Below are 19482 nucleotides of genomic sequence, written 5' to 3'. Positions count from 1 at the left end.
TAAAGTAAAGAACTGCTTGAAGAATGATTAGGGAACATGTCAAAAGGACACAAAAGTCAGACTGGAAGGGCTTCTAATGGCTAAATAAGGGCTAATCGAATCATAAAATATAGAAGTTATATAATCCCCTGATCCATTAACAAAAATAAGAATATGAGGGGCGCCTGGGTGGCTCAGTGGGTTAAAGCCTCTGCCTTCGGCTCAGGTCATGATCCCAGGGTCCTGGGATCGAGCCCCGCATCGGGCTCTCTGCTTAGCAGGGAGCCTGCCTCCTCTTCCCTCTCTCTCTGCCTGCCTCTCTGCCTACTTGTGATCTCTATCTGTCAAATAAAATAAATAAAATCTTTAAAAAAGAATATGAGAAAACATAAATGGGGAAGGAGGAAAAGTTCTTTACAGTAGAATGCCAACTAATATATGTAGAAGGAAAGATGTAAATAGAAAATCACTTGGCAACTATCATACCAGTAATTGACAGAGGCAGAAATTGCTAGTATATGTTAAAACTGGTGGGTGGAGATTTGTTGAGGAATAGGCTACAGACATATTATCTGATCATCTCCAATACCAACCAGTTATGAAGGGAAAAAGTTACTTCATAGCAGGTAAACCCAGCAGACACCAACACGATGAGGTGGTGGTCATGAATATCACCCACAGTGGGAGAAGTCAAAATCAGTTAGCCCCTGATTTATGTAGAACATGGCATCGTTTCTGTGGTAGCCCTGCCAAGAACTCATGGCCTGAGTCTGGTCCTGAGAGAACCCTGGGGGCATCCAAGTTGAAGGCCACTCTACGAAATGGACTCTTGAAGAGAGACAAGGACTCAAGAGCCAGGAAAGACTGAAAAACTATTCAGGATTAGAAAATACTTAAACAAGAGGTTCTAGAGAACGTTCTGAGTCAGAAAGGAGAAAGAAATACTTCTGGGACAACTGGTGAAGTCCAATTGAAGTCTATGGGTTGGATGGTGGTAATGGCAGCAATGGAGATGTTGTGGCTGGGAGGTGTGGACTGTGGTAATGTAGGAGGAGCATCCTTGCCTCCTGGAGTTACACTCCAGAGTATTTAGGGGTGAAGGTATATGATGTCAGGAAAAGACTATGTGGGGTGGAGGGTTAGAGAGAGAGCAAATGCAGATAAATGGTAACAGGAAATATCAGTAAGAAGACATGAGATTTCTTTGTACTAGTCTTATAACTCTTCTGTTAAGGTCAAAAAATTTTTTTTAATTTTTTTAGATGTCCAAAATTTACCTTCTGAAATTTCTCCTATCGACATATTCCTCCCACTGGAAGAATAAAAGTAAATGCAACTATTTTCTCCATTCTTCCATTATTCAGGCCCTAAAATTTAGAAATTTGTTTTCTCGATAACCACACCTCACTGCCAATTCATGAACTAATCCTGTTGGTTCTATCTTCAGAATAGATGCAGAATCCATGACTTCTCACCACCTCACCACTACCACCCTACTCAAAGCCAGCATCATATCTCAACCGAGCTAATACAAACAGCCTTCTGACTGGTTTCCTTGTACTCACCCTGCCCAGTTATACAGTTCTTTTCCCTACAGAGCTGCCACTCCTCTGTTCTAGAACTCTCTAAAAGCTCCCATGCTACCTAGGGACAATAAAAGCCTGAGTTCTTACTGTGGCCTACAAAGCCTGCATAATCTGCCACCCTCTCAATTCCATCTCATGTCCTATTCTATTTGTTATGGACTAACTTTTGTCCTCCCCTCTAATTCATGTTGAAGTCCTAACCCCTAGTACCTCAGAATATACCTACAGTTGGACATAGGGTCATTAAGGAGGTAATTATGGTTAAACAAGGTCATATGAGTGGCCCTTAATCTAATAAGGATCATTGTCCTTATAAGAACAGGAGAGGAGGCCCCAGATGCACTGAGGGAAAATGAAATGAAGACACACATTGAAGACAGCTACCTGCGCCAAGGAGAGAGACCTCAGAAGAAATAGTCCTGTTGACCTCTTATCTTACTTAGACTCCTAGCCTCCCAAACAAGTGAAAAAACGAAACTTCTGTTGTTTAAGTCACTGTGTACCTGTGGTCCTACATTATGGCAGCCCCAGCAAACAAATCAGTAAGCAGTCTCCATTACCCTTAGTTCTCTGGGGTTCAGTTCCTTCCGACTCTTTTGATGTTTCCAAACACATCACACATGCTCAGGACCCACGGCTCTTCCCTCCAGCAAGAACTCTCTTCCCCAGACATCCAGGCCCCATTCCCTTGCTCCCAGCTCACATGTCACATCAGTGAGGTCTTCCCTGACCACCCTGCTATATAATAGAGCACCCCCACTCCCACCACAGCCATCTTTTGCTACACTCTTACCCTGCTTCATTTTTCTTAAAACACTTCTATTTGTCAGTTGACTACTCCCCTCCAACAAAGAAGGAAGACAATTTTGTCTGTTCTGCTCACTCTTGAACTTCCTGCACTGAGAATACTACCTGGTGCATCGCAGGGGATCTGATATTGGATGAGTGGAAGAAAAATGTTCCCATCGCATTTACCTCTTCAGGAGCAAAAGGACAGCATTTGCTGTGCTTGAATCTAAGCCAGTGGTGGGCTCATCCAGGAACAAGATGGCTGGATCGGTAATAAGCTCCATTCCAATACTAGTCCTTTTTCTTTCTCCTCCAGATACACCACGTATAAATTGAGTTCCAACCTAAAGCACAAATAACATCATTAACAATTACAACCACAGCTACTACCATTTGTTGAGGTCTTTACAACATGCCAGCCCTATAAGAGGCACTTTATCTCATTGTCCTCACTTATTCCAAATAACAAATAAATGAAATTATGGGAGAAGAGGTAGGTTTCTAATAACATGAGCAAACTGAGGCTCAGGTCGGGAAGTGGCCAAGCCTGATATGAACACCATGCTTAATAGTACTTCTCATTCCCTATCAAGTCAAATAGTTAGTTTTAAGATAGTTAAATTGGAACAATAAAACATATGGCCCTGGCATAATGAAATCACAAAGCAGAAGGGAGACAAAGGTAGGAGAGGAAAAGGGGAAAGCATCTAGAATTTATTAGTATTCTTACACCCTCCCTCACCAACCCTCTAAAAGTCCTGGGGGCGGGATGCAAATGGGAAAGTTCACTTTCTATCACACCACATTAGCACCTCTTAAATGATCAAAAGGCTTCCCAAATTGACCCTGCCTGTATCCCAACTCACTACAGAATTCCTGACCCATTCTTTCAGACAAATCCGGAAGCTGGAATATTCTACACGGCAACTGGCCCAGTCTTCTCAACTAGTCAATGTCATTGTGTGTGGAGGGCAGGGGGGCAGGGAAAACAAGAAGGTTTGGGGAGAGGCAGGAAGTAGAAAGGAATTCCTATATTAAGAGTCTTCAGGGGCGCCCGGGTGGCTCAGTGGGCTAAAGCCTCTGCCTTCGGCTCAGGTCATGATCCCAGGGTCCTGGGATTGAGCCCCACATCGGGCTCTCTGCTTAGCGGGGAGCCTGCTTCCTCCTCTCTCTCTGCCTGCCTCTCTGCCTACTTCTGATCTCTGTCAAATAAATAAATAAAATCTTAGAAAAAAAAAAAGAGTCTTCAAAGAGATAACAAGGAAGTGTTCCTAATGCCTTTGATTGGATCCTATAACAAATGAGCTATAGCAGATATTTTGGAGACAACTGGGAAAATGTGAATGAATATGGCTTAACATAGCTGATATTAAGATACTATTAATTTTGTTGGTTAGTAACAGCACTATGGTAACCTAGGCAAATGTCTTTTTTCTTTTTTTTTTTTTAAAGATTTTATTTATTTATTTGAGAGAGAGAGACAGTGAGAGAGAGCATGAGAGGGGAGAAGGTCAGAGAGCGAAGCAGACTCCCCATGGAGCTGGGAACCTGATGTGGGACTCGATCCCGGGACTCCAGGATCACGCCCTGAGCCGGAGGCAGTCGTCCAACCAACTGAGCCACCCAGGCGTCCCAAATGTCTTTTTTCTTAAGATGCAAAATGAGTTGGGGCACCTGGGTGGCTCAGTGGGTTGAGCCTCTGCCTTCAGCTTGGGTCGTGGTCTCAGGGCCCTGGGATTGAGCCCCACATTGGGCTCTCTGCTCGGCGGGGAGCCTGTTTCCCCATCTCTCCCTCTGCCTGCCTCTCTGCTTGCTTGTGATCTCTCTCTCTCTCTCTCAAATAAATAAATAAAATCTTTTTAAAAAAAAAGATGCAAAATGAGTAGTCAGGAGTAAAATATGATATTTACAACTTTCCTTAAAATATTTCAGGAAAAAAAAGCCAAAGCTAGTATGGGATAAGATGTTAACAACTGGGAAATCTACGTGAATATTATTTGTAATCATACCATTATACTATAAAAATGTAATTATGATAGTAATTAGACTACTCACTATATTTCTGCTATATTTAAATTTTCATAAAAAGTAAACAATTTTAAACTTATTTTCAGTCAATTAAATAAATTCCAAGAAGTCAACAACTATCTTCAGCTCATTTTTCCTGGAATTATATGCAATTGACTGCTTATTGGTAAAGAACTTTAACCTAAAGGCAAAGATTGGAATGCACCTTAAGAAAAAGACAAAATCAAATAACAGAGCCAAGACAAAGGAAACCTAAACTCATAAACTTCTAAAACAAAAATAAATGGTAAATGGTGGCATCTCAGCACTATGTTTTCGAACGAAATACAAGCAAAATACATTTTATGTTTTTCTAAAATGTCAGACAGTATGACATGAAGCAATAATGAGCAGAAACCCCCATTCTTCATTATCTCCAAGTAAGGTATATATATCCAGGGGAATTAAACTACCACCACCACACGCTCAGTCAGCAGAGCATGCAACTCTTGATCTCAGGGTTGCAAATTCGAACCCCAACTCAGGTGTAGAGATTACTTTAAAAAAAAATCTTAAAAAAAGAATGCTAAACAATAGTCACCATAATCTGAAAAAGCTCATCTTCACCCAAAGCTTCAAAAGTCTTCCAGGCAAATCTTTCATCCTTAGTCATCAACTATAAAACTCCCTTGTTCATCTCGTTTCTTCCTCCTGACTCTACATTACCACAAAAAGGAGTTATTTTTGTCTCTCTTGCCCACAACTGGTATCTCTAAAACCTAAGAACCCAGCACGTAACACACAGCCTGTAAGTAAGTACTGGCAGAAGAAGGAAGATAGGAAGAGAGAGAGAGGAATGAGAAACAAAAGTGCCAAAGAAAAGTCTATAGAGAAACAACTCAGATGCTACACAAGTTAGAAATAAACGCTACTGGGGCACCTGGGTAGTTCAGTCACTTAAGTGTCTGCCTTCGGCTCAGGTCATGATCCCAGGGTCCTGGGATCAAGCTCCACATCGAGCCCCGCATGAGGCTTCTCGCTCAGCAGGGAATCTGCTTCTCCCTCTCCCTCTGCCCCTCTCTCATTCGTACTCTCTTGCTCTAGCTCTCAAATAAATAAATAAAGAATCTTTAAAAATAAAAAAGAAGAAGAAGAAGAAAGAAAGAAAGAAAGAAAAGAAACTCCACTTTGAGGAAATATAATTTTGAAAGCCAAATTACAGCAAAGTGAAACATAGAGCCAGAACCCTTGGATTTTTGTCATTTAAGAATTCCGGAAATATACCTCAAAATCAACGGCACAAAGTCTCCTGGAGGAAGAGGAAGGAGAGCTAAAAGGGGAAAGAAAGCAGGAAGAAGGAAAGTTAGTGGAAAGCTACAGCTGAGACCTGGCAAACAGTGTGAGAGCATCAAGAACTATAATCATGGGGAAAGGGCCCTGTGTTCCTTTCAAGGGCACTTCTATGCACTGGACCACCCTGCCACACTTCATTTCCAGGATCCAAACATTTTTAGGTTGTTCTTTAATTTCCATCTTCACATTATGTAACAAGTCGCATTTCCCTATATTACAGAAAGCAGCCACTTCTGAGCACGCACATTGTAGAAAACTTCTGAGTAAGAGTTACGCTATCCACACAGATGAGATCTTAATGCTGGCTATGACCCCATCTGGTTTTTCCACATTACCTTAGAATCTGCCACTTTATCCAGACCTAACTGCTGAATGACCTTGTTAATTCGCTCATTTTTTTCATGACTCGTCATGGTTGTCGGAAGCCGGAGAGCTGCTGAGAACTGTAAATTTTCTCTCACTGTCAGAGTTCCCATCACAACATCATCCTTGAAGCAAAATGGCATTTTAACAAGACATATTAGGTTTTTTCTAATACCATCACACTTAAGCACATGTAACTTCATCCCCAAGAATACCATATCCAACATAAAGTTCTAGCTAATGACCTTGCAGGTAGACAAATGACAGCAACTCCAAATACAGACAGCTGGAAAAGCAGATGGCATAATTTTCATTCCCTATCTGTACATCCAAGTCGACACAGGTTGTAATTACGATTACTACTACCAGACATGTCCAGTCTGCTTTATACAAATTTAGCAAAACATCTTTCTAAGCTAGGGGAAGGAGAGAGGTGAAGGTAGGGCAAAAAAGAAGGCTAGTCGTGTCTTGTGGAAATCATAACTGGAATGGATATCATTGCCCTTACAGCGGTTAGATTCCAGATTCTTCCTGCCTCTTCATTTAACACCACTCCGAATCTAAACAAGGGATGATGAAAAGCTGGTGTGAAGGAAACTGGTTCCATGAACATGTCCTTTGGTCAGCTGGAAGTACACTGATCTATCAACCAAGACATTTGCCCATACAGAAATAGAAGAAGGCTAAAATACAAATCCACAAATACTTACTTGTACCACATAACCTGAATTACATTTGAAATTGGCAGGTCGAGGAGCTCCATTTATCAGAACATCTCCAGATAATCCTTTTGGATCTTTTCTTGCAGCTAAGATATCTAACAACCTATGAGAGGACATATTACGTTGTTGTTTTTCTCCAATTCAGGCTGTATCTCTCAGCTACTCTAAATCCAAATTCTGCTCAAGTTAGAATATTGACCGATCAAGAAATTCCATGGATTACCTAAAATTATGTATATGGTTTTCTGGTTTTTTCAGGTACTTCCTTGAATTCAATTTTTATTTAAATTCTAGTTAGTCAACATATATGATGAAATTGGTTTCAGGTGTAGAATTTCATGATTCATCATAAAATTACTTATATTTTTCAATTCTCACCTTCCTTTTTTAGTTTATATTACAGTATAACTCAAAAACATGGAACCAAGTCACCGCTGGCTGCTCCAGCACAGACTTCCCCAGCAGCCTTCCAGCAGAGACCTTGGGGGGGTCTCTCAAGTCAGACAATGCGCTCCTTTGTCTAAGAAGTAAGTCTTCACTTGGGCCTTTGGCTCTATCTACCCACTTTCAATTTTTTTCTCTCTCCTTTCCCTCCCCATTAGCTCAAATCAGAGCCGACAGCTGTATGCCAGTCATGTCTTGTTATCGTGTGCTGTTAGTAAGCTGACCAAGATTTCCCAGTCCTTGGGACAACCAGCCCCAAGCTGGCATCATGCATGTTATCCACAGCACCTAGAACCACACTAGAAAGGCAGCAAACGCTCGACACATACCTGCTCACATGAAAGGCATCTTGAAAAGCACATTAAAACCCCAAAGGAAAAGCTGACTTCTACTATTATACTCACGAAGATTTGCCTCCACCTGTGGGTCCCAGAATGGCATTGAGGCCAGGTCTCATGATGCCACTGTAAGCACAGAACACATCAATTTATCAGCCCACTTCAAAACTGGTTCTATAAATTTAGAGTCTGCATCTAATACGCTCAATGAAAGTGATTAAACTATAGACGGAAAGCAAGCACAAACCAATGCTGAAAGGAAAAAGACAATTAACATAATGTTCATTAATGTATGTCAATTAACGTAAGTCCAGCACATGAAGGATTTTTTTTTTAAAGATTTTACTTATTCATTAGAGAGAGATCACAAGCAGGCAGAGAGAGGGAGAAACAGGCTCCCCACCGAGCAGAGAGCCCAACGTGGGGCTCGATCCCAAGACCCTTAGACCAGGACCTAGCCGAAGGCAGAGGCCCAACCCTCTGAGCCACCCAGGCGCCCCCCACATGAAGGATCTTAATCACTAGTCAAGACCTATAAGAAAAATGGCTTGGGTCCCTCTAAGCTCTTTTTACTTCTTCTCTAAACCATTTATAGTCTTTGAAAAAGAACACAAGAAATTTCAAGTTTCCTTAAAGTCACAGATTCTGATTAAACATATTTGTACACTTACCCCTCTTAACACAGTGTAAAGAATGTAACAAGTCTTAACTAATGTTTGATGACATTAACTGATTTACTTCAAGTCACCTCTGTGGCTACCTACTCTAAGTTCTACACAATTAATAAGTCAATGGGATTTCTAGAATCACCAGTAGCGTTCTCACCACTTAAAACTCATCAGATTAAGAAACAATATATGTGAAATAGAATTTCAATGGCTAAGAATAAAGCACCTCATGGGTAAAATACAAAATACCAATTCTTAACTGTCACAAAATTGTTACTGAATTAGAAAAGTAAAATATGTACCCTCAGGATATACTATTCTCTCCCTTATAAAGTATCAGGTAGGTGGACTGGAAAATTCTCAGCATAGAACTGGTAGATGCCGCTTTCTGTAGGGAACAACCTTTAAGGATATAGAGGCATGGGAGTACACACAGCATGTCCCAGACAAACTATGATGTTTAAGGGCAGTGAATATCCAGATAGAGAGCAAGAAGATAGAAAAAATTAAGGCAGGGTTTAACTGTGCTGAGACTCAAAAAGAAGGTAAGTAGTTTGAATTTCATCCTGAAGGTAAACAGTAAACTGGCAAGGAAAAATGGACTAGAAAAGGGAGAATGGAGACTATGCCCTCTCCAGGGGCACCCACAGGGTAGAGTCAGTTAAGTATTTGACCCTTGGTTTTGGTTCAGGGCCTGATCTCAGGGTCATGGGATTGAGCCCCACATTGAGCTTCATGATCAGTGTGGAATCTGCTTAATACTCTTTCCCCCTGGCTCTGCCCCATCTCCCCTCTAAAAAGGATAAATAAAAAATTTTTTAAATATATTAAATTTGAAAAAAAAGTAGGGTCTTTCCAGCTCAACAGGCATGATAAAATAGAGACCTGGAAAAGCTGGAAAAGCCTTTTCAAAACCTTGGTGTCTATGCCCAATCTCTGTTGGAACAGATAAATCAAAATTTATCCCAAAATAAAAATAATATCTATTCCAAAGCTGAAATCTATTTCATTCCCAGGCAATGATTCTCAGAGACCAATCCTAAGGTTATATAACCAGGAGTGCCGAACATCACAAAGCAGTTGTAACCTAGTTCCTCAACCACAGAGGACCTCAGCATTTACTGACTCTTGTGCTTAAACTGTTACAAGTATAGAATGGCTGGTGGAGGCTAAGAGGGAAGGTAGCCCTCACTCTTCTCATGAACTGAGGTGCCTCTCACTGAAAGACCTGACAAAAAAACGAATTTGATAAACTGGGAGCAAGCTGTAGAACAGAAAGATCTCTTGTGCTTTCAGTGCTATCTTCCCCACCCACCCCCCACAGTATAAAAAGACACACTGGTTATGTGAACTTTCAAGATGCATTTATCTGTAGCTTTTGATGGATCTTCTTTATTAATAGCTACCCAGTAGGTGCCTGGGTGGCTTGTTTGGTGAAACAACTGCCTTCAGCTCAGGTCATGATCCCGGAGTCCTGGAGTCCCAGCTCCACGGGGAGTCTGTTTCTCCATCTGACCTTCTCTCCGCTCATGCTCTCCCCCTCTCTCTCAAATAAATAAATAAAATCTTAAAAAAAAAAAAAAGCTACCCAGGAACTGTATTAATAGCTACCCAGTAACTTCTTCTAAAATGACCAAAAATCAGCTTGATATTCACTAAGATGTCATTGTCAGGAAACTTTTCCAGGTTTTTAAAATATCTACTCAAATAAAGACCAACAATCCTAAATGATTAACCCAAAAGTGAATGTGAATAGACTAGGACAATCTTTCCGTTCCCTGAGTTGGGCTTCCTTTGGCACTAGACCCTAGCATTACAGAAAACAATAGTACTGTCCAATCACAAATGCAAGAAAGAGTTATAGCTGGGAGAAGGGGCTAATTCTCCCTCCATTCACTTAGCACAATTATCCAGTAACTACTACAGGTGCTAAGACACTCTTCTAGGACATGGGATGGAGCTGAGGATAAAACAAAGCCTAGGATTTGTGGAGTTTGCACTCTAGGCCAGGGACCGGCCAATGGCTAGTCACCTGTTCTGTTCATAAAGTGTTATTAGAGCAGAGCTGCATTCATTCGTCTACATCCATGACTGCCTTCACACTGCAGTGACAGAACCAAGGAGCTGCCGCACAGATGTGTGGCCCATAAAGTGGAAAATATTTACTAGCAGTCCCTTCACAGAAAGGCTTTTGACCTCTGTTCTGGTTTATGGTCTACAATCCCTTTGCTCCCTCAACCCACCCTCCACTCTACTATCATCCCTCAAAAGTCATTTTCCACCCTTATTTATGGCTTTACACATTTGCGTCCAGGGAAGTCTTGTACTATAAAGTCTTGTCAACAAGAATGGTGCCATCTCGGGTTCCCCCACCCCACCATAGCATGCAGCACAGCAGTCTACAAGGTAGATCATTAAATAGATTATTAAATGCTGAACACATCAGGTGAAACCCAGCTAACAGACTGAGGTCCCAACTATTACATTTTAGTGCATAATGGTTAATCCTCTGGTCTCATTTTATGGAGAAGTCCATGTCATTTCCACTGCTTGGTTCACCTTCCCTCCCTACCTGACACACACATACAGGCACTCACAGACACTCTCTCTCATGCCCCTGGCCCTCCAATTTAAGTTTAGGGGCTTCCATCATGGTAGAATAACACAGTGTCATGCTCTACTTGTCTGAATCCACCATTAGACTAGAAGGTTTCTGAGAGCAGAGGATATATCTATGTCATAGCATCTTGCACAATGTCAAGCACCTAGCAGGCATCTAAAACTTGTTGAATAAATGAGTCTCTGCATTTTTATAAATGAGAATTACAGGAAAACAAAAAGGCAAGCTTGCAAAAAAAATGTGAAGAAGTGGGAAAAACTCAACAGCTATAACAGACCACAGGCTGTGAAGGGAGATGGGAGGAAGAGAGGTGACAGCTGAAGGGTAGGCTAATTCCTTGTATTAAAGAATAAGAAAAATGAGCAAATCAGTAAGTGTATCAAGGATAACAAGAGCCAGGGTTTTCACTTTTTGAGATGTTTTACAAACATAGAAATGTGGAAAGAACCGTGGGGTATTAGATTACAATTGGCGGTATTAATGAGAAGTCCTAGGTTTTAATCTATATACACAGATAGAGAGACAAAAGTATAGGCATACGTGTGTACACATATATAGACATGTGCTCGCTAGGTCTACCCACTGAGAGGGCTAAGAACATATGGCATCCCAACAGCAACCAATATTCCAAGCACCCAGATCTTGGTTTGTAAATACCATCTTCCACAAAAAGGAACCACAGCTGATTCCAGGTCTGAAGCAAGATAAGTATTCAGGGAGATTGAAACTTCTTGCTGTGCCAAAAACTACTCAAATAAGAGGACATCTCAAAAGAATGAGCAAAAAAAAAAGGAAAGTCTCCCACTAACTGAATCAGGAACAATGGGAGTATCAAGAAGAATAATGATAATAGTGCATTACCACTGAATATGAAATCCATGAGTCTATACTGAATGAGATGATGAATAAAGCTTTTTCCTTTCAGTAGACTTCAAATTGATCCATGCAGAAGAGATGAATGAAAAGAGAAAACCACCCTTTGATAACTATCATAGTGATCAATACTGTCACTTCGGGCGGGAAGAGTCAATGGGAGCTAAAGCTGGTGGGGTGAAGATTAACGAGGAATCCTGTTTTGGGATAATGTCTTATCTCCCTTCATAGCATTTATCAATTACAAAGTGGAAAATGGTAACATTATGGTGGAGAAAGTTGGTAGACACCAACATGACCAAGTAATCAAGGTTAAGGCATGAGACAGAGATACTAGGTTGGATGAGACAAAGGAGACATGATGTGGTAGTCAATCAACTATGTTAAGAGCACAGGTGACCGAGGGTCTCGTAGCACCCACCACTGTATTCACTATGAGGCTGCACTCCCCCTTGGCTGATCCAAAACAATGACTGAGTGATTACAGAAAAGAGGACTCTTATTTCTGGAAAACATACACCAAAAGAGTTAGGGATAATAAAACATCATATGGAAGCTTGCCGTTAGAAAAATACCAATAATAATGGGTATAAAAAAACTAAATGTGATGAGCAAATGCAGTGAAATGTTAACAGGTGAGGCATAGAGGTTAAAACTTCAAGGTCTAAGTTTAAAATTATGTCAAAATAAATTATCAATATAACAAATTCCCAAATGGTATATTGAATTTCCATGATGACCAGTGGGGATCCACAGATCTAATGGAATGGACCATATTTTCCATATATCTTCAGTATTGATGAGGGAAAGCTCAAATGCTGGGCATGGAGACAAACTAAGTATAACAGAAAGATTTTCATGAGGAATTAAGGTCTCATCTTTTTGAATTCTCATAGTCAGATTTTGTTTTATCTGGGCGCCTGGGCGGCTCAGTTGGTTAAGCAAATGCCTTCGGCTCAGGTCATGATCCTGGAGTCCCGGGATCAAGTCCCACATCGGGCTCCTTGCTCTGCAGGGAGTCTGCTTCTCCTGCTGACCTCTCTACTCTCATGCTCTCGCTCTCTCAAATAAATAAATAAAATCTTTAAAAAAAAAAAAAAGATTTTGTTCTATCTTCTTCACGCCCCCCCCACAAGAGGAAATCAGGTTCTAGTTACTCAGTTCTATAAATGAGATTACAAAATGTCCACAGAAAAAAACAAAAACCAAGCTTCTCACCAGGTTTTTTGAAATACAGTAACTATTATGAATGGTGCTGGCACTATCAAACACAAATAAAAAATAACACATATGAGAGCAATCTTCCCCCATCCCAGAAATTCTACTTAGGTAAAGTCAGCAGATAGGGGAAAGATTAGAAATACTGCAGCAAAAACAGCGATGACCTCTCTCAGAGATGCCTAAACCAGAAATGTGAGTTAACAAGGAAACCAATACCTCCTGTCCCTTTAACTATAGAATCAGAAAGAACTGCAAGATTTGACTGAGTTTTTATGAACCTCGCTATGCACATTCAACCTAGAATGAACTCATCTGTTGCTAAAATGCATACCATGGGGCCATAAAAGCATTGATCAGATAACACTTGTGTTGTACCAAGTTACTAATCTAGTAGCTTTAAAACATAAGCAGGAGAAATGTACACTCGCATAGTATGATTAAATCTATTCCACCTGTGTGTATTCAAATCCTTTATCTTCCATTCATTAGCACAAAATCCAAAATGACCAATATTTCCTTGATTAATATGTTCCACAAAGAACTTGTCAGCTTTTCAGAAAGGTCAGTTGGTTCTAATCAAGACCTGATTCAATTCCTGACTTCTCTTATCACTTTGGACTTCAGCTACACAGCTTAAGCAAAGTTATAGTTGTCTTATATTTAAATAATCTCTGCCTGTGTAATGGAGAGAAGCATTAAGTACATGGCATAAACTACTATATAAACAGACCACTCATTTGAAACAAGTGTATTTGAAAACCAAAGTACTTTTACAACATACTGTCATTTCAACAACCTCAACTGTCATTTCAACTACCTCACTCTAGCATCTGGAACATAAAGGACATAAAGTGCATAAGGACCTAAAAATATTTGGCTTGTAAGGTACAGCCATATTTCTCTTTTTCTTCTCACAGATCAGTAAATGGAAGCTTCGAGAGGACAATTATATCCCGACGACCAAGAACTAGTAAATCATACAGCCAGTCGCTTTCTAGAGAACCCGAGCTCATACCCAGAAAAAAACAAACAACACATTGTTTGGTTTCTCAAACAAAAGTCAATGGATATGGAACAACCACTTTAAAAACAGTTTGGCAGTTCCTTTAAAGTTAACCATATACCGAGCGCCTGGGTGGCTCAGTGGGTTAAGCTGCTGCCTTCAGCTCAGGTCATGATCCCAGGGTCCTGGGATCGAGTCCCGCATCGGGCTCTCTGCTAAGTGGAGAGCCTGCTTTCCTCTCTCTCTCTCTCTCTCTCTGCCTGCCTCTATGCCTACTTGTGCTCTCCAACTGTCAAATAAATAAATAAAATCTTTAAAAAAAAAAAAAAGTTAACCATATACCTAAGATGTGACCCAGCCATTTCACTCTGAGGTTAGCCACACAAAATAAAAGCATTTGTCTGTATGTCTGTATGGACTTGTACACAAATGTTCGTAAGACCTTTATTTGCAATAAGCAAAACCTATAAAGCTCATTGTATGTCAATAAAGCTATTTTAATACGTTCATGCACATACTTGATATTTGTTAGTATTTCCTTCTCGACTGTTTTTCGACCAAAAAGAAAGCCACTCTTCACTTTCACTCGATAGTAAATGTTATGAAAACTTAACACCGCTACTTCAGTAAAGGTCTTCTGGTTGTTGGAGGTCATCTTGGAGAAGTCACTGGTGTTTCTTCGTGGCATTGGGATAAAAACTTGGTCATTTTTGGAAGACATCTGGAGAGTTTACGCCTTTCTGCAAAGGGAAAAGCAATAGTAAGTTGATAGTCTAGATAAATGAGACTGTAAACACCAGTAACAGGACACTTAAAACAAGTCCATTTTGGTACACATTTCCAACTATAAAATAAATAAGTCCTGGGATGGTGGCTATCAATAATAATTTGCATTGTATATTTGAAAGCTGTTAAAACAGCAGATCTTGAAAGTTCTCATCACAAGAAAAAAGAATGTGACTTTGTGTGTGATAGATGTTAACTAGACTTATTGTGGTGATCATTTCACAATATATACAAATATTAAATCATTATCTTGCACACCTGAAACAATATAATGGTATATGTCAACTATATCACAATTTTAAAAAAATGAAGATCTAAACTTTAAAAGAATGGAAAATACCTCATTAGTCACTTTTACACTGATTACATGCTTAAAGAAAAATATTTTGGGGGCAAAGGTGGTCCAAGATGGCAGAAGTGTAGGAGACCTAATTTGGTCTGGTCCCAGGAATTCAGCTAGATAGTTATCAAACAATTCTGAACACCTATGAACTCAACAGGAGATCAAAGAAAAGAATAGCAGCAACTCTATGAACAGAAAAGCGACCACTTTCCTCAAGGTAGGATGTGCGGAGAAGTGAATCCGAGGTGATATATGGGAAGATAGACCATGGGGGAAGGGAGCCTCCATCAGCTGGCTCCCAGCAAGTGATAGTAGAGGAGAACAAAATCAGAACTTTTAGAAGTTTGCTCCAGTGAAGAACATTCCTTTGGTAGATAAGCAGGAGTGGGGAGCTGGAACCCTTGGTGGGACAGTGGGACAGTGTGGTCTCAGGACACTTGGGGTCACAGAAAGACTGGGGTTGCCTGAGTGAGACAGAGCTCCCAGGAATCAGAGCAGAGAAGCCAACTGCAAAGACTGAGCTGAGGAGTGGCTCTCAGCTCAGGGTGGCTATAAAGCGTGATCATGGCACAGTTGGGCCAGTTCTCCTCAAAGAGGGGCTCAACAAATGGCAGATCTGGGGAGACTCCCCAACTACCCCATGGGAGTGCACTGCAGCAATCTTCTGGGTTTGGAGACTCCAAAGAGGGCTATGTACCAGGGAGAGAATTGCTGGGTCACAGGCCAGGTGAGCACGGAGTGTTCAGACCCAGGAGACAGGAGGGATTGACTGCTTTTCTCAGAGGGCACACTGAGGAGAGGGGCCCCAAGCCTAGCCCCTGGAAAGGGTGGTGCAATTCTGCCTTTGGCAAAGGCATTTGAGAATCAGTGCAACAGGTGCCTCCCCAGAAGATCAGCAAGAACATCCAGTCAAGACCAAGTTTACCAATCAATGAGAACTACAAAATGCCAGCACTAGGGGAATATAGCACATAGAATTCATGGCTTTTTCCCCGTGATTCTTTAGTTTTTCAACTTTAACTTTTTTTAATTTATTTTTTCAGAAATTTTCTTCCTTCCTTTTTCAACCAACTTATCTTTTCAATTCCTTTTAGAAAATCTTTTTAATTTCCATTTTTATGTCAGATCTTCTCTTCATTGTATTTAACCTTATTTTTTAAGTGTATATATATCTATATCTATATCTGTATTTTGAGTGTATATATCTATACAATATGTATAGATATATAGATACACAGATGTATATATATAGATATACAGTATATCTGTATATCTACATATATACACTCAAAATATAGATAGATATACAGATATATATATACAGATATAGATATAGATAGATATACAAATATATATACAGATATATATCTGTGTGTGTGTGTATATATATATATATATATATATAAAGAAAAAAGACACATATATATGTATCTTTTGTTCTTGCTTTAAAATTTGGGGAGGTAGTTTCTTCTAACAGACCAAAATATCCTAAGTGTAGTGTATAGCTCTGTTCTATTCACCTACCTGATCACATTCTCCTTTTTAAAAAATTTTCTCCTTTCTGTTTTCAACCAACTTATCAATTCCTTTTTCAAATTATGTTTAAATTTTCATTCTACATTCATATTCCATCCCCTCATAGTATTTCACCTTATTTTTATGTGTGTATATATGTATTTTTTTTTCTTTTCTTAAATTTTGGGAGGCAGTTTCTTCTAACAGACCAAAGCACACTCAAAATCTAGTGTATGGCTCTGTTCTATTCATGAACCTGATTATATTCTTTTTTCTTCCCCCCAGTTTCATGTCTCTTCTGATCTTTTTAGTGAATGTTTCTCAGAGGTCATTGTTACCCTTCTAGTATTTTGTTCTCTCAGTCATCTGTTCTCGGGACAATATGGCAAAACAGAAAAACTAACCTCAAAAAAAAGAACATTAGTAAGTCAGAAATAGAGTACAGAATAATGATTATCAAGATACTACCTGGGCCTGAAAGAAAGCATATAAGACAGTAAAGAATCCCTTTCTGGAGAAATAAAATCGAACCAAGTCAAAATCAAAAAGGCTATTAATGAGGTGTAATTAAAAATGGAAGCTCTGGGGCGCCTGAGTGGCTCAGTGGATTAAAGCCTCTGCCTTCAGCTCAGGTCATGATCCCAAGGTCCTGGGATCGAGCCCCACATCGGGCTCTCTGCTCAGTGGCGAGCCTGCTTCCCCCCTCTCACCCTGCCTGCCTCTCTACCTACTTGTGATCTCTGTCTGTCCAATAAATAAATAAAATTTTTTTTAAAATGGAAGCTCTAACTTCTAGGCTAAATGAGACAGAAGAGAGAATTAGTCATATAGAAGACCAAATAATGGAGACTAAAGAAGCTGAGAAAAAGAGAGACAAACAACTACTGAATCACAAGAAGAGAATTCAAGAGATAAGTGATACCATAGAGCTAAACAATATTAGAATAACTGGAATCCCAGAAGAAGAAGAAAGAGAGGGGCAGAAGGTATATGGGAGCAAATTATAGCAGACAACTTTCCTAATTTGGAGAAGGAAACAAGAATCAAAGTCAAGGAGGCACACAGAACCCCCCTCAAAATCAATAAAAATAGGTCAACACCCCGACATCTAATAATAAAACTTACAAATCTCAGAGACAAAAAGAAAATCCTTAGAGCAGCTCAGGACAAGAGGTCTGTAACCTACAACAGTACAAGCATTAGATTGGAAACAGACCTATCCACAGAGACCTGGCAGACAAGAAAGGACTGGCATGATATATTAAGGGTACTAAATGAGAAAGATGTGCAGCCAAGAATATTTTATCCAGCTAGGCTGTCCCTGAAAATAGATGGAGAGATAAAAAGCTTCTAGGACAAACAGAAACTAGAAGAATTTGCAATCACCAAACCAGACCTGCAAGAAATACTGAAAGGGGTCCTGTAAGCAAAGAGAGAGCTTAAAAGTAACATAGATCAGAAAGGAACAGAGACAATTTACTGTAACAGTCACCTTACAAGCAATACAATGGCACAAAATTCATAACTTTCAATAGTTACCCTGAATGTAAATGGGCTAAATGCCCCAATCAAAAGACACATCATATCAGAATGGATAAAAAACCAAGACCCATCAATATGCTGTCTGCAAGAAATTCATTTTAGACCCAAAGACACCTCCATATTTAAAGTGAGGGGGTGGAAAACCACTTACCATGCAAATGGACATCAAAAGAAAGCTGAGGTGGCAATCCTTATATCAGACAAATTAGATTTTAAACCAAAGACTGTAATAAGACATGAGGAAGGACACTTATATCATACTTAAAAATAAAGGGTCTATCCAACAAGAAGATCTAACAAGAAGGGTAAATATTTATGCCCCTAACATGGGAGCAGCCAATTATATAAGCCAATGAATAACAAAATCAAAGAAACACATCGACAATAATACAATAATAGTAGGGGACTTTAATAGCCCTTTCACTGAAATGGACATATCATTTAAGCAAAAGATCAATAAGGAAATAAGGGCTTTAAATAACACACTGGACCAGATGGACATCACAGATACATTCAGAACATTCCATCCCAAAGCAACAGAATACACATTCTTCTCGAGTGCACATGGAACATTCTCCAGAATAGATCCCATCCTGGGTCACAAATCAGGTCTCAACCGCCAAAAGACTGGAATCATTCCCTGCATATTTTTGGACCACAGTGTTTTAAAACTCAAACTCAGTCACAAGAGGAAAGTTGGAAAGAACTCAAATACATGAAGGCTAAAGAGCATCCTACTAAAGAATGAATAGGTCAAACAGAAAACTAAAGAAGAATTTTTAAAAATTCATGGAAACAAATGAAAATGAAAACACAACTGTTCAGAATCTTTGGGATGCAGCAAAGACAGTCCTAACAGGGAAGTGTATAGCAATACAAGCCTTTCTCAGGAAACAAGAAAGATCTCAAATATACAACCTAACCGTACACCTAAAGTAGCTGGAGAAAAAGGACAGCAAATAAAGATTAAACCCAGCAGAAGAGAAATAATAAGGTTTAGAGCAGAAATCAATGAATCAGAAACCAAAAGAACAGTAGAACAGATCAATGAAACTAGGAGCTGGTTCTTTGAAAGAACTAATAGGACTGATAAACCTCTGGCCGGACTTAAACAAAAAGAAAAGAGAAAGGACTCAAATTAATAAAATCATGAATGAAAGAGGAGCAATCACTACCAACTGGATAAATACTAACAATTATAAAAAAAATATTATGGGGGCACCTGAGTGGCTCAGTCATTAAGTAGCTGCCTTGGGCTAAGGTCATGATCCCAGGACTCTGGGACTGAGCCCTGCATCGTGTTCCCTGCTCAGCGGGAAGCTTGCTTCTC

General features: G+C 39.9%; 1 protein-coding gene across 6 annotated transcripts in view; it reads right to left on the bottom strand.

Moving 5' to 3' along the window:
* ABCG2 (ATP binding cassette subfamily G member 2 (Junior blood group)) overlaps nucleotides 1-19482 on the bottom strand; it is a 161425-nt gene that overhangs the window by 27710 nt on the left and 114233 nt on the right. For all 6 annotated transcript variants that reach the window (XM_044224548.1, XM_044224546.1, XM_044224547.1 and 3 more), the window contains 5 exons: nucleotides 14485-14706; nucleotides 7648-7707; nucleotides 6788-6902; nucleotides 6050-6202; nucleotides 2541-2698 (listed from right to left, as the gene is read on the bottom strand). In XM_044224548.1, the coding sequence (XP_044080483.1) occupies nucleotides 2541-2698; nucleotides 6050-6202; nucleotides 6788-6902; nucleotides 7648-7707; nucleotides 14485-14687 (689 nt within the window). In that variant the 5' untranslated portion in view covers nucleotides 14688-14706. The remainder of the gene's footprint in view (nucleotides 1-2540; nucleotides 2699-6049; nucleotides 6203-6787; nucleotides 6903-7647; nucleotides 7708-14484; nucleotides 14707-19482) is intronic.

This window comes from Neovison vison, chromosome 11 (assembly GCF_020171115.1).
Source record: "Neovison vison isolate M4711 chromosome 11, ASM_NN_V1, whole genome shotgun sequence".
NCBI classification, from domain to species: domain Eukaryota; kingdom Metazoa; phylum Chordata; class Mammalia; order Carnivora; family Mustelidae; genus Neogale; species Neogale vison.
The sequence above is the reverse complement of the archived record's forward strand: the minus strand, read 5'-3'. Positions and strand labels throughout refer to the sequence as shown.